We start from the raw sequence: 23121 nt of genomic DNA on the forward strand, positions 1-23121 counted from the left end.
GATGTTTAATTTTTTTGCATCAAAAATAAATTTTTGATTGTCCAGGAGGGGGTGGATAAAAAGCTTGTGTCGTGTCCCCCCACGCGTAAGCATCTGATCCAAATATGCATTAGGAGGTACAGAGGCAGAGCTGATGAAATTTTGCTGAAGGGGGGGGGGGGTCAGAGTTTTGCTGGCAAGGAGGGATTGAAAATGGCTAAAAATCCTGCTGACGTCATACTTTAATGGCCCTGTATACCTCTAGATCACAGCTTCCCAAACTTTTTGTTCCATTGCCTCCTTCAGATATTTTTCTCTCATCGCCCCCACTCAAGTGAACCCATAGGATTCTATGTTAAATCAGTAGCTTCTATCGTCCCTCTGGATCATTCCATCGCCCACTTTGCGAAACACTGCTCTAGATGATTAAAGAATGTTCTCCACGTGAAACATGACTTGTAAATCTTGATTCAAACTATTTGTTTCTCTCCTTCAACTGAAGATAATCTCTACCTTTACCTATGAAAGAGTGGCTGGAATTTTTTTTTTTAATTTTTCAATATAATAGAAGGATATTGCTGAGATAATACAGAATCTATTTTTTTAAGGGAAGAAATAGATAATCAGACATTTCTTTTTTAAATTTTGAAATGTTAAACTTTCAATACCATTTGTCAACTTTTTTTTTTATCATAACAGAATGCTTGAAATAATATCAGTGTTTTAGGGAACATTACTAGAACTAAGTACAGTGAAATCTATATGAATCTGAAATTCAAGAGACTATAATAATACTCTGTACTAGGCAGGTTTCCATTTTATAGAGGTGCACATTAAAGCACTGATCATTGATGGGATTATCTTTTGATTTAGTTCAAGACAGTTTCTAAATCTCACACAGTGGCAGGTTTCACTGTATTTGTTCATTGCTATAGTATTTATCATGAAACATCCTCAGGACGTGTCAGTTAATCCAAGGGTTTCTCAAAATTGTGGTTAAGAAGTGCTGGACTATGTTTTAAAAAAAACTATAGCTTGTTGACTTGAGCTAACATAGATATAATGCTTCAGCTTTTATACTTACATACCTTCAAGTCTAGTATGGAGTGTTTTTGATCAATTGCAAAATTCAGCTGATCTAATGAGACATATTTATATCACACAGTGTAATACTTTCCATATAACGTCTCTCACACGTACTCAAGATGGCAAAGCATGAAGAAATTCGAAAGACAACACAGATTTATTTCATAAAACAGCTATTTACATGTATTCACAAGCAGCAATTTGACAGAACATGCTAAACAGAGAGCGGCTTCTCTCACATATAAGAGATCTCTTATTGTAAAAACTTAACAAAACTCCTTATAGTTCTCTTCTGGTGGCACTTCTGGCAGAGAAAAGTCGGGAAGCTTCTTGAAGGATCTTTTGAGGTCATGACATCGTCAACTTATCAACACTGTTGCCGAATGTGCCAAGTTAGTTGTCAATTTGGTGAGATTTACCTAGAATTGTGTTAATGGCTATTTGCAGGCAAAAAAATGACATAATAAATGATAAATAAGAACTATTTACATAATTTTCATAACATTGCTCCCCTCCTTTAGAATTGTTTATCTCTGGCAATTCGGTCCTCAAATCGGCAGGTCACACTTGATTACTCACTATGGTAAGGAGCTAGCCTGTTGAAGTTGACCACCACTTCAAAGATGGTGTCCTTTTTGAATCAGAACTATGACATCTATAACGTAACCATAGACTGCCGTCACAAAGATCCTCTTGTCTAGTAATTTTTTATATACATGTACTTACTTTGTTATTGTAACGTATCGCCCCTTTGTGTCTCACGTTACGTGTTACCGATGTCCCGATAATCCCCCCCAGTTAACTAGCTAACATCAGGTCCTTCCCCCAGGCGAAGACCTGGTTGTGCTGGAATGACTTTTTGTGATTAAGTTCAATTTATGTGATTATTTATTATAGAGAAATAATTGTTTTCAATTACCTTGTTTAATTAGTGGAGTGCTTCAGACTTTCGCTGGTTACGTATAATCCATTGTCTTGGTCTCACCCTCAATAGCTTTACCGATATTGTGGGTGAAGTCCGGCCTGCTTCCTTCATGATTATCAAACTGTTGCCAACCAAAAATACAGAATATCTAAAATTCTTGTTATTGTGTCAGAATATGCAAATCAACGGATTGACGTCATAGTTTCTCCGATGTGCACACGTTCTTTCAGTGCGTCGAGAATTACAAATAAGCTGGATAAATCAGAGGCGTGGCATTCAATCTTCTAACTTCGAACAGTTCATTCTACTCACTCTACTCAGTGAGGTTGATGGGTGACTAACCTCTACTAACAACTAGTTGATGTTGTGATGTTACTAATGTCGTAAAAATGCGATCTCCTGAGCTACTCCGGCTGGTCCAGGTAGTTGTAGAAATGTAATCCTCCAGTTGTAGAAATGTAATCCTCCAGTTGTAGAAATGTAATCCTCCAGTTGTAGAAATGTAATCCTCCAGTTGTAGAAATGTAATCCTCCAGTTGTAGAAATGTAATCCTCCAGTCAACTAATAGTCATTTATCATGCGTTCTAGTCAGTTGGAAACTGGTTCCTTGAAAGGGTCAGATGATCCTTAAAATGATACGTCAGCCTGCAGTTATGTTCTACCTAGGTCTTCAACCAGGGGCGTAGCCAGAAATTTCGTTCGGGGGGGGGGACCACTTTCATTTCGGGGGGGGGGACCAAAGTGACAGAACAATGGATTTGGCCATCTTTTTCCCTTTTTTCGGTCATTTTCTCACATTTCGGGGGGGGGGGGACCAGACCCCCAAGTCCCCCCCCCCTGGCTACGCCCTTGTCTTCAACTTTCTTTCTTCAGCCGATGATCGATAGCATGTTTGATGGATGTGATTCAACGAAGTCAACAAATTGTGCAACTTCGGAAAGGTGCTCTGTCTCCTGTAGGTTCCTGAGGTGTTCTTTCTCAAGTGGTCAACATCATCTGCCTCACTTGAAAACGGGACACTTTGTTCTCAACGTAGGACTTAAGAGTTGTTCTATGATGTCTCGCTGATAATAGGAGTTGATCCTCGGCTGTATTGGGTGAGACCTTTCGTGTTTTGCGAATCATAGTGTAGTTGTCGATTTCAGAACTAACATGTTTTCTATTGAACTCTAACGTGTAACTTGTTTAAAGAATGTTGTAGTAATAAATGTTTTGATCTGGAACATGCCTTGTTCACTAATTATTGCCTGTTGAATTGATTGGATCTTTGAATCACGGGATTGTAGCACATAAATACGCTACATTATGTCCTCAGAGATTGGTCATGTGTCGGTGATCGTGGCCGATCGTCTTTACCAGATTCCGAATATCATAATTAATCAGTGTTGTAAAATTGTGTAAGCGTGTGTAAACCAGTTTCTCCGTTCAAAATATTATGCTAATGCCAATACCGAACAAGTCTCAAGCAGATTGGTTGCTGAAATCGCATGATGGGGAATTTCCTTTTATGGCCAGTGTATGTGTTGTAAACATTCACACTCTTTTATCCTAATTTAGACATGATCTGAGATTAGTTCTCCTGAGTGCTTGGGAACTTCCTGAATCTGCCTTGGTGGGCGCTTCTTGAAATGAATGGAAGGTAAAAATTTCCTCCCGGAAATTCTCACCGGTACTTCATCTGCAAAGAGGTCCTGCAGATCGTGATAACTAACTACACAAAGCATTGGAATTCCTCCGATTTTCCTGTATCGGCAGATCGAGAGGTGGTGTGGATCCTCATGGACCTTGACTGAATGAAACTGGTGTTGGCTTCACAGATGGAGTGGCAGTTCCTGTGACATTTCGACATGAGCGACATTCTAGCCAGACCAATCTGGTGGACTGTTCAAATTTTAATGTGATAGGCCTACTTCTGTGATATGCAGTAAAACCTGTCTTTAACAGAATCGCGAGGGATCTAGATTTTTTTCTGTTGAACACAGGTTTCCACTTAATACAGGTCCAATTGACATAATGTGTAAAATTATGTAATGATCTCGTATGAAATTTAAAATACATAAAATAATGTAGGCCTACATTATTTACTCTATAATTACTAAATATTCAAAGGTTTTCACAGCATCTGTAGGCCTATATAACTTTACCCCTCACTGTTCATCTGAATTAACAACATTTACGTCTTTTTACTTTTCTGAAATTTTCAATGACAGTGTCGGTATCTGTCATTTCAGGTTCAGTTTGTACATTGTCGTCTATGTAATCCTCAGCACCAGAGCCGTAACTAGGATTTTTGTGGGTGGGGGGGGGGGCAACATGACTTTGCTGTCCCGACTACTAAAATTCAATTCTCACCCTTTAATTTTGCCACCCTGCAACTTTAATTCCGGTCCTGTTCGGCACTGATCACCGAAAACATACAATTTTTTGTAAGTCTTGCATATAATTTAAAAATCCAACCCTTACACTGATTTCTCGTGTAGAAAAACCTGCTTTTCCAAAAACTATTTTTTACAGTTTGAGAAAGCAACTGTACCACTACATATGGCTTTTTAAACCATAGCATCAAGTACGGAAACAGTTTTTGCTAATTTTAAGGGTGGATGAAGTAGAACTCGCATTGGTAAGCAAGAATTACATAAACAAATTAATTTGATAGAACTCTAACATTTTGTATGATCCTTTGGTATAGTGTTTGTGTGAAATTTTCCGTTAGGAGGGTAAAATTTTCCTTTCTGTTTCAGCGTTAGACAGGTTCCGTTTAATCCAGGTTTTCTAACGTGTATTTTGGCATTGAAATCACCTGACCAACATTTTCTTACCATTGAAAACAGGTTCCGTTAACGACAGATTTTACTGTATGAATCTTTCTACTGTATGTTAGAAATTTAAAACTCTGAAATTTACATAGTGTTATTGGAAGGACCTAAAACTGTTAAATTGTAATTTAATCTTAACATTGTTAAATAAATGTTTTTCAGCTGAATTTTTTTTGTCATTCGTTATTGCATTGCGCTGATGATTTATTGTTGGGAAACAAAAAAAAACAGGAAATGTACTAAAGAAATCAGAACACATCGTTCAGTTTCTTCATAGTTCTGTAGGGTCAGTCTCATGATGTCTGGTGGCATGTAGAGAAGTCGTTACTGCAATTTTTGAGTCAGGTCTGTCCTAATGATGCTCACGTTGGCTCCAGTGTTGATGACCATCCTACATGAACCTCCATCAATTTTGCCTCTCACATAGAGTCCATGGTCTCTGCTATGCAACAGCGAGACTTACACTCAGCATGGCACATCTCTTGTACCGGCAGCCGCAACTGAGCATGCGCTCCTCAGGTGGCCTTTATCATGGCATTTCCAGCACACCAATGACTTGTCTCTCCGGTTCCCATGATCATTCCTGGCACTCTTCAGAGTTCTTTTAATTTTCTGATGTCTGTGCCATAGAGTCCTTCCTGACATCACAGAAGCATAGCTGCCAAGTCTCCCGAATTTTTCGGGAATCTCCCGAATTTTATCTTCATCGCTCGATCTCCCGAAAAGTTCTTAAATCTCCCGAATTTTTACGAAAATCACAAAAATCCCTAATTGTCCCTAAAAATTCCCTACTTCATTAAAAAAATCCCCGCTTATGAAAACAATCCCTAAGGAATTTCTTGTGGGGCATGAAGCCTCTTTTTTTTCCCTTTCGAAATGACGTCACACGTCGTAAATGGGGAAATTCCCTTTTTAAGGAAGTTTTACAAACCCTCTGATGGTAACAAGAAAGTTGTTTGTCTTATCGTGCAGGGAAATGGCTTAGCAGCCAATAGTCCTGGATAATAATTGAAGATTATGGTGATGCACATGTGGTCAAAATTTCTTTTGTTGAAGTTACGTACGTGCGATATAACAAAGCATGAATAATGATAAGCATTTATCAATATTTAATCAATTTTAAAGATACTTATTCCGATGAATTTCCTTTCATCAAACGTTCCAGAAGAGGACTGACTTTTCCTTTTTGTACAAGTTGTGTTACGGACATAAACATCGGTCATGGAAAGACTGCCATCATCAGTCGTGAAGTGAAAAAAAAACATCAAGCAAGTGTCACAAAAAGTCAGTGTTCTTCAAAAATTGACGTTGTTTTCCTTCATCTTCCGATGATTTTGGGGTCATTCGCGCAGAATGTTTGTTCACAGCGTTTCTGATTGAACACAATATTAATTTTTACATCATTGAAGTTTTGGCCTCCAATTTCACTTGTTTTTTGCGTAGGAATTTTATTCCCAAGGGTTTAACTTCCATGTGTGTAAAATCCCTATTTTAATTTGACTTCAGTTTTCGAGTAGGGATTTTATTCCCTATGCTTTAACTTTTATGTTTGGAAAATCCCTATTTTATTTGGAAAAATCCCTATTGTATTTATTAGGGGGTGGTTTTAGCATAAAATATTGGTGTGCGCGAAAATCTCCCGAATTTTCATTTTCAAAAGTTGGCAGCTATGCAGAAGGCTCATCATTCTGTATTTGAGACCTGTCAGGCTGCCTCAAACTTTATATCATAGACAAGAGCATTTCTCACACCCTTGTATTCGCCCAGACCCAATGCCTGCTGGATGTCCGGATCCTTGACAGAATCAACAAAGCCCTGTAGTTCATTCATTCCTGATGTTTGGAAATCAGTCCGGGTAAGCCAACTGCGAGAGCCTCTTGATGCCCATGGCCATTTCTTGAATTATCCTCCTCCTGACATGTTCTGGATAATGTCTTTCACAATCTCTCGCGATGGCATGAAGAAAATCTAAGGACAACAAACATTTATTTCACAGAAAAGCTATTTATGTAACTTATCCATATACCCCCAGCGGAAGGGTCCTTGTCTAGTCATTTTTAATATTCTTATTATGCCTTGCCATGCCATCTGGGATTGATCTGTGTGATTGTGTGCCCCAGATCGCGGCTGATCAGTGTTACCTGATCTTCAATGTTTACAATTGTGTTGATGCCAGATTTCGATTGTCATAATCAGTCGGTATTATAAAATTAGGTAAGCGCATGTAAACTAGTTTTTGTCTGTCCAAGATGTTATGCTAATTTCAATATCGAGTCTCAAAGCGGATTGACTCTGGTGAATTCCCATGATGGGGAGAATTTCCCTTTATAACCGGTGTATGTGTTGTGAACACTCACTCTTGTTTGCTCTTGTATCTTGTTCTAGACTTGACCTGAGATTAGCTGTCTTGAGTGCTTGTGCACTTCCTGAATCGTTGGAGTCCTGTAAGCCTAGCCTTGGTGGTTGTTCCTTCACTGCCATTGAAATGATTGGGAGGTAAAGATTTCCTCCTGGAAATTCTCGTCTATACTTCAGCTATGATGAGATCCTGCAGATGGTGATAACTTCATAAAGCATCATAATTCCTTTGATTTTCCTGTGTCGGCTGGTCGTGAGAAGGTGTAGATCCTCATGGCCTCTTAACTAAAAGAAAACTGGTGCTGGCTTCATGGAGGGACGGTTCCTGTGCAATAGACTTTGGGAGATGTTCTAGTTGGACAGATCTGGTGAGACTGTTCAAATTTTAATTGTCATACTTGTGTGATATATTTAACTTTAATTCTTTGAGAACTTTAAAATTTGCATTGTGTTATTGGAAGAATCTAAAACTGTTAAATTGTAATTTTATCTTAACTTTGTTATGACATGAATGTCGCTCTCCACTTGTTAATACAAGATATACAGAAGATTGGATGTTGTGAAGATATTTATTATTTCAGATGTTAATTTTTTAAGGAAGGAAAAAACTCATCTCTGCCTCTACCGGGAGTCGAACCCGGGTCCCTCGATTGCCGGACGAGTGCTCTGACCACTAAGCTACAAAGGAGATAGAGATTTTCCTTCACTAGAGCGTATATATGCCGAACGGAACCGTGCAATGGACGGTGCAACCGATCAGCTAATAGCTCATGGACGACGAGCCACCAGATGGCTATATATATGACATGAATGTCGCTCTCCACTTGTTAATACAAGATATACATCTACAGAGGATATCTCCTCTGTAGCTTAGTGGTCAGAGCACTCTTCCGGCAATCGAGGGACCCGGGTTCGACTCCCGGTAGAGGCAGAGATGAGTTTTTTCCTTCCTTAAAAAATTAACATCTGAAATAATAAATATCTTCACAACATCCAGTCTTCTGTATATTTTGTATTAACAAGTGGAGAGCGACATTCATGTCATATATATAGCCATCTGGTGGCTCGTCGTCCATGAGCTATTAGCTGATCGGTTGCACCGTCCATTGCACGGTTCCGTTCGGCATATATACGCTCTAGTGAAGGAAAATCTCTATCTCCTCTGTAGCTTAGTGGTCAGAGCACTCGTCCGGCAATCGAGGGACCCGGGTTCGACTCCCGGTAGAGGCAGAGATGAGTTTTTTCCTTCCTTAAAAAAAAAAAAAAAAAAAATTAACATCTGAAATAATAAATATCTTCACAACATCCAGTCTTCTGTATATCTTGTATTAACAAGTGGAGAGCGACATTCATGTCATATATATAGCCATCTGGTGGCTCGTCGTCCATGAGCTATTAGCTGATCGATTGCACCGTCCATTGCACGGTTCCGTTCGGCATATATATGCTCTAGTGAAGGAAAATCTCTATCTCCTCTGTAGCTTAGTGGTCAGATCACTCGTCCGGCAATCGAGGGACCCGGGTTCGACTCCCGGTAGAGGCAGAGATGAGTTTTTTCCTTCCTTAAAAAAAAAAAAAAAATTAACATCTGAAATAATAAATATCTTCACAACATCCAGTCTTCTGTATATCTTGTATTAACTTTGTTAAATAAATGTTTTCAAGTGGAAAAATTGCTGTCATTCTTTATTGCTGTCCGCTGATGATTTATTGATAGGAAACAAAAAATTAACCATTAATGTGCTAGAGAATGGTATATTAATTACACGTATTCACAAGCAGCAATTTGATGAAACACACTAAACAGAGAGTGGCTTCTCTAACATACAAGAGATCTCTAACATGAGGGGCCCATGGATTGTCCGTGATGCGAGACCCCCATGGTGGGTTGTCGTTCTCCTCAGTTAAAGAAAATGCTATACTAAATGTATAGTATGTTTTTAGTTGAAATTATCTGGAAATGTGTTTATATATAAAGTAAGTGCAATATTTACCATCACGCAGATTATAGGCCATGGAATGCAGTACAGTTTATAACTATATGAAAATTTTCAACCTGTCATAGGCCTTATGTTGTAGACCCCACCCAAGTCTTCAATGTTTAAATTTGTGTTGTTGACAGATTCTGAATATTATAGTTGCACAATATTGTTTTATTATATAAATATATGCAAAGTAGATTTTGTCTATCAAAAAATGTTATACTAATTCCAGTGCTGTCAAGTCCCAAAGCTGATTGGTTCGTGTGTGATGGGGAATTTCCCTTTATATACCAGCAGTGTGCTGTGTACAGTCACATTTCATTCCACTTTCCTCCTGTGTTCTCTAGGAGCCATGTGTTGATATACCAGAGCAGCGTGCTTTGACACCTGATCCATCGAGTCGCAGTACTTGTGGTCCTGGTGGCTATCACTGTGCCTGTGCAGAAGACAACCGGAAAGTAATGGTTTTCACATAAAAACTTGTATCAATGTCTCTCATCAGTAAAGGAATCTTGCTGAGAATGACATGAGACATTCTCCCTGGACTCTCTCAATGCTGTTCCTGTGGGACTCGAATCTCTCAGAGGTGTTCATCCACTTTGCTCAACTAAATAATGTAGCAATGGTTCCTGTAAAAAAGGACATTTTGAAAAGTGTCTAGTTGGAACAATCGGGTGAGAACATTCCGATAACTGTGATATTTTTAGTGCTAAAACTCTAAAAAAATTTTGTTGCATTATGTTGTTCAAACTTAAAAATGTTTAGTTGTAAACTTTAAAATTTAACTTTGTTAATAAATGATTCAAGTGGAAAATTGTTGTCATTCTTTATTGTCGTCTGCTTGATTTATTCTTGGGAACAAGAAAAAAATTAACCAGAAATGTAGTGGAATGGTACATTTCGTATTATAAAAATTCAAAACTCTTTACAGTTTTCTCCTGGTGGCGCTTTTGTATAGGCAGAGAAAAGTCAGGAAGCTTCTCAAATGATGTTTAGGTGTCATGACATAGCCAACTTATTAACACTCTCGCCAAATGTACCAAGTTCGTCGTAAATTTGGCAGGATTTACAGAGAATTGTGTTAATCGCTGTTTACAGGCAAAAAATTTCATGATTGTTAGTGCAAAGGTATGCTACCTATGGGATTACACGGGAAAGAATTATTGCATGTTTGGTTAGTATGTCATTGTGAGTAATATTGGAGCATAATGTTAGTTATTAACTTTTTCTTTTTATATTTTTATTTTCTAATATGTGGTTAGGTTAGCACGAGGTTACCAGATTTATCGCTGATTCGTCATATAGAGATAATTAAAATTTCTTGTCAACCTTGTACGTGAAGTGGTTAAATAGATGATAAATCCCCATCTGTTGATTAATCACTTTTCTAATGATTTGCATATCAACCTTTTTGTATTAAACCCGCACCCCATAACATTCTAACATTTTTCAGAAAAGTTTGAATAACTTTCATTCTTTTTTTAGCTGGGGAGTTGCATGTAATTTTGCACATTTCTATTTTTCTGTAGTCAAAGTCCAACTGCTTCCTTAATTCAATTTTTTTGTCTCATCCTGAACATGTTTTCCTTTTGCCTTTGAGTTCTGTAGTGCTATTTCATTTATAGCGAAGACAGGGTAGTCAGTATGACTCACTTTAAGTCTTTCATCAGAGATAATACTTAGGCAAGATTAACTTTAATCTTGATATTTCTTCACCTTAGTCATCCATTTATAAAGTTGATGATTCTGTATCAACTTATTGTTTTTGGTCTCTTGAATTGTGAAATTTTAACAACTACAAAGAGATGGGGGTTGTTCACATTGAGCAATTGAGATTTCAAGCTTTCAATATAAGTCTGCTGTGCATGTTAACCATGATTCTCTTCGAGAATCCTTTTTTTCTTTTCTTGGTAATGATCCATATTCTTAAAAAGTGACATGGCATCTTTTAAATTCCTGTTCTGCTGCATACATGGTATTGCTTTTTCCAACAGTTAGCAATACTAACTGAAGAGTACTTTTGTATATTATTTTCGCTTATAATATTGCAAAATTTTGAGGGGGAAAAACTTTGCTACTTGTTAAAACAGGAATTTGGTAACAGTTTTCTGTTCTAAAGTAGGGGTCTTCAACCTTTCTTGAGTGCATCTATCAGTGGTTGCCTCAGGTTTGATAGAAAAATAACTTATCTATGTCTTTCCCTAGAATAGAAACCTTCACGATAGTAGATGAGCATCTTGCCACTGTGCCACTCGGCTGCTTCATTGGGCTGGTGAAGGTGAAATAATTTCACTAGTAACACTTGTTAAGGTACATAGGTTGATACCAGTAAAAAATTTGTCATTAGCATAGGCGGGAGGGTGAGAGATGAACATTCACCCACCCGTTTGAGGAGCATGTATTTGCTTCTACTAAGGTAACATAGCACACATAATTAAGCAGTTTCAATAATCAGAATGTCTGATTTTTAATGTCTGATTAGTTTTTTCTAACTTTTATATATCAAAATGGGTGTTGAAGTTTTCATAGCCAAGAATTCATATTTCAAGGCTTTTAACTGCAATTAATGTAAATGTTTCTGTTGCATACCCTTCATATAGGCAAATTTAGAAACTAATTTTTTTCTTCTGTAGAATATTTCTTCCTATGTCATTATTAGTCCTTATATGATATTTCATGCTATTTCAGTTATTGGATTGAGCTGTGGATGTCCTTGAGTAGTGTCAGTTTAATATGCCATCTTGTACATTCATGATATCAGGACCAGAACTACAGGAGGGCACAACTGTTCCAGGTGGGAAATTTAAGGAGCGGTAGTTTTAAATGGGAACAAAGAGAGAACCATTATAAAATTATCAAATTTTGAAGTTGTGGAGTGTGGCAAAATCATGTTTACCCTGGGCAGCAAAAACCCTAGTTACAGCCTTGCATGATGTATATTTAAAATACTGTATATTTAAAAAGCAAAAGGTGAATTATTTTAGAATTTCATATTTGTGCAAGTTCTTTTTTTTTCTGTAATTATTTTATTCATTTAGATTTTTATTTTTTAGGTCAGGCTGAAAATGTATTTCCTGGTGTTATATACCCTGGAATTTTGAGGTTACTGAATACTTCTTGAAGAAACTATTTATTGTGCTTAAAAATGAAATTACGAACTTTTCTGTTCCTTTTGGCAACCTTTACATTTGTTGCAGTCGTCATATTTTTCATGGGCGACCAGAACTTTTGGTATCAATCTCAGGAAAGACAAATTCAACATGTCAAGGTATATTCAATATTAAAGTTTAAATACGTATTATAGTAGTAAAATAGCATTACATTTTTAAAATAGTATTTAAATAAATTAGTATAAATAGTAAAATAGTGCTTAAAGTAGTATTTCTCACATTGAAAAAAATATTTTATAAAATTATTTTGAATGTAATGACCATAAAATAAACCACATGATCTCTGAATTTAAATACAGTAAAACCTCGTTAAGTCGTCATCCTAATAAGTCGTCACTCTGGTTAAGTCGTCATTTTTCTTCAGGCCCTTCCACCTCTCATAGACAACAATGTTATTAAACCCTTGTTTACTCGTCGCTAATTTCGGTTAACACGTCACTATGAAAAAAATTGAGAAAGTGGAACAGACTATTTTTATGGCTCCCATTAAAAAAGAGCTTGTTAACAGCAGTGTCATATGCTTAAAAAAGTCACCATAAAATCCTATATACCCAAACGCAACAGTTTAAGTAACGAAAGTTACGCTGAGGAAGTTCATTTGCAGACTAAGGTTTTTGGAACGTTGGGGACTGTTCAAGCGAGATCTCATTTCTGCATGGGCTCTACTGGAGAAACCGCGAAACACCCAGGCTCTGTCACAAGAAGCAACGTAAGCACTTCGGCCCCCCCCTGGGGGAAGGACTAGGGCATCTCCGGCAAAACCAAAATTTATTCTGTTTACTTTTCCCTGCCCAGGGCCCCTCCACCAAGTCAAAAGTGTTCGAGATTACTTTGTAGTTGCATCATGAACTACTGATGAAGAATTAAAATACTAAAATTTTTTAAATTTGATTTATATGTAAAATTTATGTGCAATAGAGAGTTCTATTATGAAGAAAAGCTACTTATATAGCTACTTAAAGCTACTTATAGCTTTAGACTAACAGTTGCTCTGTTAGTCTAAATTAAAAATTCCTAAAAATTACTAGTATAAATCAAAGTGTTCAGTTCATTTTACCACAATAATTTAAGTAATAAGAGGTAAAAAAGATAAAAAATTGCTATTATTTATTCTTTCACGATCTATGAATTTTATTAATATTGTTATTTTGATTCGTACTTTAATAAATTTCATATTACTTTAAATTTATATGATTTTCACAACATTGCACATTGAAACTGACGGCACTCCGCTTAAGCCATCATAATTTTTCTATAACTTGAGGTGACGACTTATCGAGGTTTTACTGTAGTGCAAAAATATGACGACCCATGATATGTCAATAAAAATAAAATTTTATAAATTTTTGTTTATCTTCTGTCCCTCATCATGATTACAAATAAAAGAATTGGCTCTAATATATGATTATCCTGAAACATATCAAGACAACAGAATATATCAGAAAGAAAAAATAAACAGTAGAGAGGCACTCCACCTGATTTTAGGGTCCATGTTAGAAGTTTTCAGAACTAGCATTAAGTAAAATAAAATATTTTCACATTTCTTATTGTCATCGTAGATTAAAATTTCTACATTATTAGTCTTTGGGCAGTGCAACATTTTTTTATGGAAATTTTTAAATATATCTCTTTTTAAAGAGTAAGTTTTTGGGGTTTTTCTTAAAAACGAGAATATCAACTAATTTTCATGAAATCTTATGTCGTTCTTTTTCTATCTGCACTATCAGAATGTGGTCGCTACAATTTTTAATTTATTTTTTACTTACCCTGTGTAGGTCAGAGAATTGTCCGGTATATTTAGCATCTTCCTTATTCAATTGATTAGAAACTGCAATATTCATAACTTGCTCTGAAAACCTCAGATTAAAAAAACATGTTTGATGAAATTTTCTTAATACAACATTTTATCTGTGATGTAGTGCATGTAGTTGGTGTTCATTGTTGCCTCCAACTCTGCGAACAATTAGTACAAAAAAGAAATACTGTCTTTATCTTTTATTTTTAGATACCTATTTCATTAGGCTATAGGCCATATTTTCAAACTGTTTCACATCCATGGAAATTTTGGAAATGCGAGCAGTATTTTAACTATATCACAGCACTCCTTGAGGCATAGTAATAGCAGGCTAAAGTGCTGTGGTACATTATTTGGGAATCACAGCTTTATAGTTGCTTTCATTATAATGTTATTACTGAAATATGTGTGTCATGGCGCATCATCTGGGAATCTCTGATATAAAATTTTTTGCTGTGCGTAGTTACTTTTGCACTTTTCATTTTATTTAAATTTTGCAATAAATTGTTATTTTATGGCATTACTTCTAGTGGAATAATGAGTACATTAAATAATATATTTTTAATAATGATAGCTAAATATGACCACCATACCCACCATTATTTTTTTACCCTTAAGGGGAAATTAGCAGTTTACAGCTTAACCCCTCCCCTCCCAGAACTAGGCCAGTACTTCTTTTTGAAAAGAAAAAAAAAATCCTTTTATCAACTGATAAATCAATTATAATTGCTCCTGTGAGAAATTGGCACATTTTTCTCTTGGTAACTGCATTCAGAAAAGGTGTTCTAACATGCCTTTGACTTACGTATCTTGTGCAATGCAGTGTATTGCAAACAATATATACAGAGATCATATGAGAGGATTCTTGATTAGCATGTGCTGTAATTTGCTGTAATAAAGCTTTCATTTCATTGCATTTATTGGTGATATTTAATAATTTTTTTTTGAAAAATTAAGAGGTGTAAATTTTTTTTAATTCAAAATTTTATTTAATCCAGTACTCTTCAGTATGCACATTAAATGCACTTTTTTGTCAGACTTGAATTGTTTCTTTTTTTTGCAGAGTGCTCAGAGGACTGCTCAGGCAGATGACATTGATCCATTAGAAAAATATATGGTGAAACTTGGTTTCTATGAAGATAATTTTTATCCTAACCACAAATGGAAGTTTCTTGCTATTCCAACATTTGTTACTGCTTTTTCTTCTGCAACGACTGATTTAGTTCCTGCATTTTTAAAATCTTTCCAAACTCATCTTCCAAACCATAGCTTAGTCGTTTATATGTTGGATGTTGATGAAAATTCTGAGGATGTAGTTCAGGTAATTGATTAATACTACCGTGCAACCACAATTCTAATTTATTCATTACATTAATAATGAATAAATATTTCATAATTAATTATTTAATATATTTCCTATTTACATTTTTTTACTAAACCTATTTACAGTTCTTTGGATTTCCGGGATCAAACTTTATATAAGAAATATATTTAATTCATTAGAAATTTTTTTTTTGTGGCATGTTATTGATTGCTGAGGCACTGAAATGGACTGAAGGGAAGTGATAGTAATTATGGATATGGTATAAGCAGTGCGGTAGCCAGAAATTTCTTTTGGAGGAAGGCAAAATGTGTTTTGGGGGGAAGGGGCAAAGTGATAAGATTTTACAGTGTTATTCTATGTATAGATACTAGCTGAAGTACAGGGCGTTGCCTGGGCTTTATGGGCAACGTGAAACTAAGATAGGTGATGTGATTTCAAGATTGAAATTGTGTAGAAATATAAATATTTATTTTTTGTAAAAAAAACCCAATAAATTCATTGCTTACCATGTATGACTTCCACAAATAGCAGGAAGGCAACAACGGCGACGGGAATTTAAGATGGGTGATGTGTACTCGAGATGGGTGTCGTGAGCACAACATTTTAATATAAATGCTCTGAGTTCAGACAGGGGCTTATAAACAATCCCTACATTTCTAGTTACATTGTAGAAATTTAGCGCATCATGATTGGCCAAAATGAGTTATGAACCATACGTCAATCCTGATGAAATTTTTGCTGGCGACGTTTAACAATAGATACATTTAGTTGTGCTGGAATCCAATATCCACTATCAAAGATGAAAAAAAAACCAATTTTTTTTCCATCTGCTGGCATTTATTGATTTACTAAAAGATGTTTCTACTTTTGTTTCTGATATAAGCAAATGTGGTTCAGGTGTATCGAGAAAACAATAATAACGGCTCGCGAAGCGAGCACCCAGCTATCATTTTCTGATTTAATAAAAAATGCTTTCATTTTTCGTCAATGAACTTTGAAATTGTTTTGCCCAAAAACTCAGCCTCTCGTGACGTCTTGCTAGTTTTTTTGCTCACAGTAACCAATCACTGGCATGCTAATGCTTCCTGTGTTACTAAGAGAGTAGGGATTGTAATTATGTGACCGGGGGGGGGGGAAGGGTTACAAGATGCCCTTTTTTTTACTTTTTTGAAGAACATGTCTTCCTTTTTGATGTCATTTGAGCATCCTCCCGCGTTATGGAAAATTCTTCCTTTTGTCTTCCTTTTCAGGTTTCTGGAATTATTTTTCTTTTTTTCCCACTTTGAAACACATATCTTCACTAACATGAGTATTTTTGTGGTTTTTTTCCATTGATCAATATTCATTAAAATTCCCAATCAGGAAAAATTTTTGTTGGGGCCGGTTTTATCAGTCAGAATAGTGATGCCTGCTATTGTGAAAGTCAGGGAAAATGGCGTCACTGAAGGTGTGCGCAGGCATCCTCCTTTCTCAGTTTTGAATCTAACTCTGATTAAAAAACTGACCTTCAACAGATGCTGATGTTGATAATGATGTCCTTGGGGAAGAGCATGGGAGTAGAGGTGAATGAGCATGGTATTCAAGAACTAGTGGAAGACCTTGATCAGGAGTTGACCAAACTGATGGATCTCTATTGCGCGTAACAGCAAGAACTTATGGAGGGTATCTTGTCTGAGAAAGATAAAAGGGAGAAGTCCCTCACACTTCAAATAAAATTAGATGTGCAGAGATGTTCATTCAGTGAATGTTAGAATCTGTGCAAAATTTTGTGGAAAAGAACCATCCAAACAAAGCTGTAGCAGTGCAAGCAATAAATCTGTCAAAAAACAATTTCCCATTTCCAAGAAATATTAAAAAAGAGGCCAAAGCAAGTGCCATTGAATAGGTTCTTTTTCAAAGTCACACAAATGAAGAAGACAATTGACTTAAACAGACAACAGTAAGTCTGTGAATCCTCCTACTTGATGGCCCTTCTCTCTCATTGTTTAGAGTAAGTTAATTTATAAACATTATAGTATTGTATGTTTGTTTATGACAATATCGTATTATTTTATTATAAGATTGTATTGTGTGTGTGTGTGTGTATTATGTATATGAAAAAATTGTTCCACTTTTGTTCAAATACAGATTTTAATAGCTATTTTTATGCAAATGAATAGTTGTAGAGCAAATTATATCCAAGTTTTCATTATTTCCTGGGGGGGGGGGGTGATTCAATATACGAATGATTCAAAGTTTCACTAATTTTTTTCTCATTTACAATATGACACGCTCACATGCAAATATCAACACGGGAAGTACAGTAACGATGTGTGTACCTCCTCCTATTCCACTTTTCATGTGCCCCTATCATACCACATTAAAGGGTTATATGGGGAACCAATATTTCGTAAGATTCATACTATACTGTAAATATTATGTATTCATAATTTTTTTACAATGATTAGGGCTCGGAAGCACTAAAAATGGTTAAAATAGGTAGACATAAAAACATTAAAAATGCCTAAAACAAGCACTGAAAAAAGACATTTATAAAATATAATATTAAAGGTCCGAGAAACTGGCTGAAATCTTGGCTGCACTTTCCAATGCAGAATATGCCAAAATCTGTGACATACATCATAGAACAATCAGTGCTACTGTGGAATAGTCTGAAAGAATTTTAAGAAAGGTGTAGAAAACATTTATGGGAATTTTGACTGCAGAACATTTCCAGTCAGCCGAGGGCTCATTGCAGAACAATGAAAAATATTCTGCTTTGGGAACTGCTCCCACTGTTTCATTAATCGATTATAATACCTGCATTATTAGCCAAGTTGATTTGATATAATTATGCCAAAAAAGTGTTTGTGGTCCATCAAGATGAGTTGGAATTTGATTCAATCAAATACAAAATATGTAATTAGGTAACATGCAAAAGAGTGCTAGAGGAAAATGAAGAATAATTAAATCAAATGATAATATTTTCATATGGAATTATTTAAAAACATTCTCATAATGAAATATTTTTCTCAATTTTCTAATATCAATAGTTATATTTGGTCAGTCTGCATCAGTTAAAAAAAAAACTCGGTCTCAAATTCTGCAAAAAATAACTTGCCTTGATTGTTTGCATTTCATTTATCTAATTATGGTGTAAGAAAAAATCAAAATAATAGGCTCTCTAGGGCTAGAGTCAGTGGCGTAGCCATGTTTTTGTCAATGGGGGAGCGAAATCTCAAAAGGCACCTTTTTTCTGTTCCGGTTTTAGGTGCAAATTTAAAATTACGCATTCATTGAAAGTACTAATAATAGTAAATTATCCGTTTAAGACCAATCTCGATTGATCGTGTGGGTGAAATACGTAGCAACATTCATATTTTCGAAAATTTCCCAGTCTTAAAGGGTTAAAAAAATCAATGAATTTATTCCTTATTTTCACAGTTTGTTTTTATTCTAATTAACTACATTAATTGTTTTTAATTGATTTAATTTATTTTTATTTTTTTAATCAAGTTTTATAGACAAGGCCTTTGTTTAACTCATTGTTTGACCAAAGGGTCCTGGGGTAAGTGCTGATTGGAAACCGCTGATCCAGATAAAGTTATGAACAGGTAAAAGGCTTATATCCTGGAAGGGACAGAGCCTGGGTCGTGTCTGGTCTGTCGGATAAAGTTATGAGTAAGAGTAAACTGAACATAGAGGGTACTCTTTTTCTGTGATACAGTAGTCATGGCCCTCACAAGGGTAGGGCTGACAGGGTTCCTGAGACAAGTCTCATTACTTTTGTAATTTTTACATTATAACTTCACTATGGAAGGCCCCATCAAAGATCTCAGCCTATCTTAGTCTAGGGGCCCAGATCAAAGATGTGGGAGCCATGTATACAGTACCTCCCATAATACTCCCCGCAAACGGACACCTCCCATTAAAGGACACTTTTAACAATCAACAGGACTCTATGTATTTTACTATCTTTAATGGACAATTCCTGTTGTGGGACAAAAATTTTTGGTCCCAAGGGTATCCGTTATCGAGAGGTTCCCTGTATTTCTTCAGCTACTTTTTCACATAATTTCCATTGTTTATGAAAGATCTGACAAAGTGCGAGACTGAGTTTTAAAAGACCCATGACTGTGTCAAAGTAGTGTTTTGTATTTCTTTATTTGCGTGGAAACGCTTGTGGGAGAGGAACTTTTTCAAAAGCAAAAAGGCCAAGTGATCTCACAGGCTCTCGTTCTGCGTGTGGAGGGTCCTCAGAACTAAGGCGGCAAAAAAATTTGCTTCTAGGAGCTCAAGCCTGAACGATCAACAGGGGACAAAAAAAGCTTGCAAAGAAATAGGTAAAAATATTCTTTTAGAAGCGGAGGCTGCTCTGCCCATGATTTCAGATAGAGAGCTTGAAAGCAATTTTAAAAAATGATAATAAGGAAGTTCCTGTACTTCTCTTTCTCTCAAATGAACAGCACAAGTCCAGTCAGAGTGAAACTGCGAGAGGAAGCATGTAAAGGAAATTTTGTATCTTTCTCACTTAGGGGTATTTATCCTCTCAGTCAACGAAGGCAGAAATTAAAAAAATTGTTTTTTCTAATAAATAATATATAAAAAATTGTTTTTTCTAATTTTTCTTTTTAATGATCAAAAGTCATTTACGAGAACAGGCACCAATGTAGACAAAACTTTAATTGGGGAAGCAACCCCCTGGCTACGCCACTGGCTAGAGCCCTGTCAGCTCCCAGATTGCTATCTGAAAGCTACATATAGCAGAGATGAAAAGTCTTTGTTATTTCTATGCCTAACACCAATTTTCCTATCTTTCAGGCACTTATGCCTATTTGCATTTAAATGGGGCTAGAAGAAGGAATGGTTTCTGATAAAAATTAATATTAAGTGTTGAAGATTTTATAAAGGAATTTTTTTTTAAAGTTCTCTGCTAAAAATATCCACGTTTTACAGAATATCACCTCTAAAATTCATGAATAAACATAAAACAGTGTCAAAATAGGCATTTCAACAGAAATAATAAAAAAAACCATTTTACAAAAAAATTTAAAATTGGGCAAAAAAAGGTATTTATGACATTTTGCGTGAACTTCTGAAATCTAATGATATCCACAGAAATTGATATCCATATTTCATGATTCTTACTTAAATAATTTTTTCTTTTTAGATTACAGCAAATTGTAACTCATCTAGATGTGCTGTGGTAAAATTTGATTTTAGCTTTTACCCATCTCATGTGCGTGATTTAAAGTTATCTGCATTTAGGCCAATAATAATTCAGGTAATTTTTTTTGTATCTGAATTTTTTTTTATCTAAGTCAATCATATTATGCGTTTGGATGAAAAACTTATTTCAAATAACACAGAAATTTTATCTTATGAAATTACATTATACTGAATGTCAAAAGTCAAAAAGAATTTAAAAATTAATTTTAAAGAAAAAAATTATAATACAAGAGCTCTGGTGCTATCATGAAAAGTATTTTTGGGTGAAACCTCCTCTCTACAGAGGCTCTGGTAGCCCAGGTTAATAATATACTAGCCTAATGTACCAAAGATGTTTGGAGGTGTCACGAGTTTGATACTAGGTTCATCCTTATCAGAAACTTTCCTGACACGGGTACAACAGGTATGGCGACATGACCACAGAAAAAGATTGCTACTGCAGGTAGGAGTTAGCGGTAGGACTTAGCACCAAGGAGTTAGCGCACCAACCTCTTGGCGAGTATAAAAAAGGCTGCAGTTTGGAATCAGCAATAAATTGTTGGTCCCTTGTCTAATTAGCCCTCGTGTGCAGAAAATGACAGTAGTGTGACAAAAACGATCAAATGATCCTCCCTACCAAGGTGAGATTGTTTTTTTTGCATTTACATCCTAGTAAAAAAATGAAGTAACACCCCCTTAGGAAGAACTAAATTAAATGAATGCCTTACTGTTTGGGGACAGTTCTCACTTAAGAAAATCCTGATAACGTTCCTGTATAAGAGTATGCTTTCAACATAATTTAGTTGGAAAAGGACAGTTTTTGAAACAAAATAAATAAAAGGCACTAAAACCCATTTATCTTGAAAAAGTATGCAAATGAAGTGTAACTTAATTGCTAGGTGTATTGTTCAATCAATTCATTTGTTGATATGTGTAGGGGAGACTGTTATACCTTGGCACATTATTTTTCAACCTTTTTTTTCCTCAGTCAATTTTTACTGTAAAGTTTTACTAAATTCATTTTTAGTATCTGTATACTGTATGAAACATCATACAAATTTTAAATTACCTCTCTTTCTTACCGTAATCATAAAAGGTCTTGTACCTTAGAGCATGAACTGTTGTACCTTTAAATAGGGTAAAATTACAAAAAAATAAAAAATAGATATTACTGGAAAAATGATGTAATGAGTATTTCTAATATAAATCATATATTAAAATAAAAACAATGACACAAAATAAGATTATTAATATATATGCATAAAAGTGACTATAATGAAGATAGGGATGTATTTATGCAGATGAAATGCATAGTTATTCTACCCTATACTTGTAGAAAGAAAAATTATAAATGTTTTTAAATCTTTAGTTCTGTCAGCTCATTTGATTGTAGTCAATTTCATTAGAGATACAACATCTGTGTCAACATTTTTATATCTTGTATTGATGAACAATAAAATATTTTCTCACCTCTTTTTCTAAGGAAATTCACTTGGTAAAAGTTTGTGTTCGATGCATTTGTTTTCCAATAAATTTGACCAGGAAATAACCAAAGGTGGATGGGAGAGAAGAAATGGGGGTAAAGTTTTTGTGTAAGAGGAAAGTATAGAACTAAAATATAAATTTTTTGTGTAAAAGTAAAAGAAGAGTTAAAAATTAGTGTAAGTTGAGTATTCAAAGTTAAACTAGGAAAAATTTTCAAATTTTATGCTGTTCCAAGGTACTCAATCTTTCTTGTTTCAAGATACCACAATGCTCTACCTACTCCATCCCAAAGAATTCAAAGATCAAGCATTTTTTTCAAAGCACCTTTGTTATTTAATTTTTGAAAGCCCAAATTGAAAAAAAATATTGAAGTGCATATTAGTAAAAACTTTCAACAGTTTAAGGGCATAGGCCTTTTGACTTGAGCCCCTTCCAAGCCCCATCAGCTTATTCATAGCCCAAGCCTATGAAAGACCTGCTCATCCTCTTGTTGTGTGCGAATGGTAGGGGAGATTCCAAAGTCACGTTCTGCTCTTTTGTATCATTCCGAAAGTACTTGAGCCTTCAATATAAAAATGAGTAAAACTACAATAATGTGCAATAAATGATGATGCCACCAATAATGTCAAATAAATCCACTTGCACTTTTGTAAAGCATTGTAGCTGGGAGATCGTTGTGAAACAAATCGTTTAAGTTTTCATTATTTCTTATGTAAAAATTTGTTTTCACATATACAAGGGCTTTGGATAGCAAGCATGTTCATGTAAAGAATTGCTCTTAAAACTAAAGTTCCACTGTATAATATATCCAGTGATCTCACTTACTATAGCATGTCAAATACTCTAAATTCCATAAAAGTAGCATTTAGTTAATAGTCGAATTGTTTAGTTAACGCCTAATAGTTTAGTTAATAATTAGTTAACACACACAGGTAAACTTGGCTAGTTCAAATTTCAAAGGGACAGCAAAAAAAGTTCAAAATGTAATTCATCAACATAAGATGACTATACTT

The 23121-nt window shown here is 35.3% G+C and overlaps 1 protein-coding gene across 3 annotated transcripts in view; it reads left to right on the forward strand.

The window, feature by feature from the left end:
• LOC149080074 (uncharacterized) overlaps window positions 1-23121 on the forward strand; it is a 36106-nt gene that overhangs the window by 3445 nt on the left and 9540 nt on the right. The window contains exons 2-6 of one of the 3 annotated variants that reach the window (XM_089239036.1): window positions 7193-7533; window positions 9495-9821; window positions 12201-12415; window positions 15176-15433; window positions 20586-20699. In XM_089239036.1, coding sequence (XP_089095162.1) covers window positions 12293-12415; window positions 15176-15433; window positions 20586-20699 — 495 coding nt within the window. In that variant the 5' untranslated portion in view covers window positions 7193-7533; window positions 9495-9821; window positions 12201-12292. The remainder of the gene's footprint in view (window positions 1-7192; window positions 7534-9494; window positions 9822-12200; window positions 12416-15175; window positions 15434-20585; window positions 20700-23121) is intronic. The other 2 variants (XM_089239037.1, XM_089239035.1) reach the window with 2 other exon arrangements.

Source organism: Pholcus phalangioides, unplaced genomic scaffold (assembly GCF_987345545.1).
Source record: "Pholcus phalangioides strain wild (caught in Gottingen) unplaced genomic scaffold, Ppha-v1.0 ptg000011l_1, whole genome shotgun sequence".
Taxonomy (NCBI): Eukaryota; Metazoa; Arthropoda; class Arachnida; order Araneae; family Pholcidae; genus Pholcus; species Pholcus phalangioides.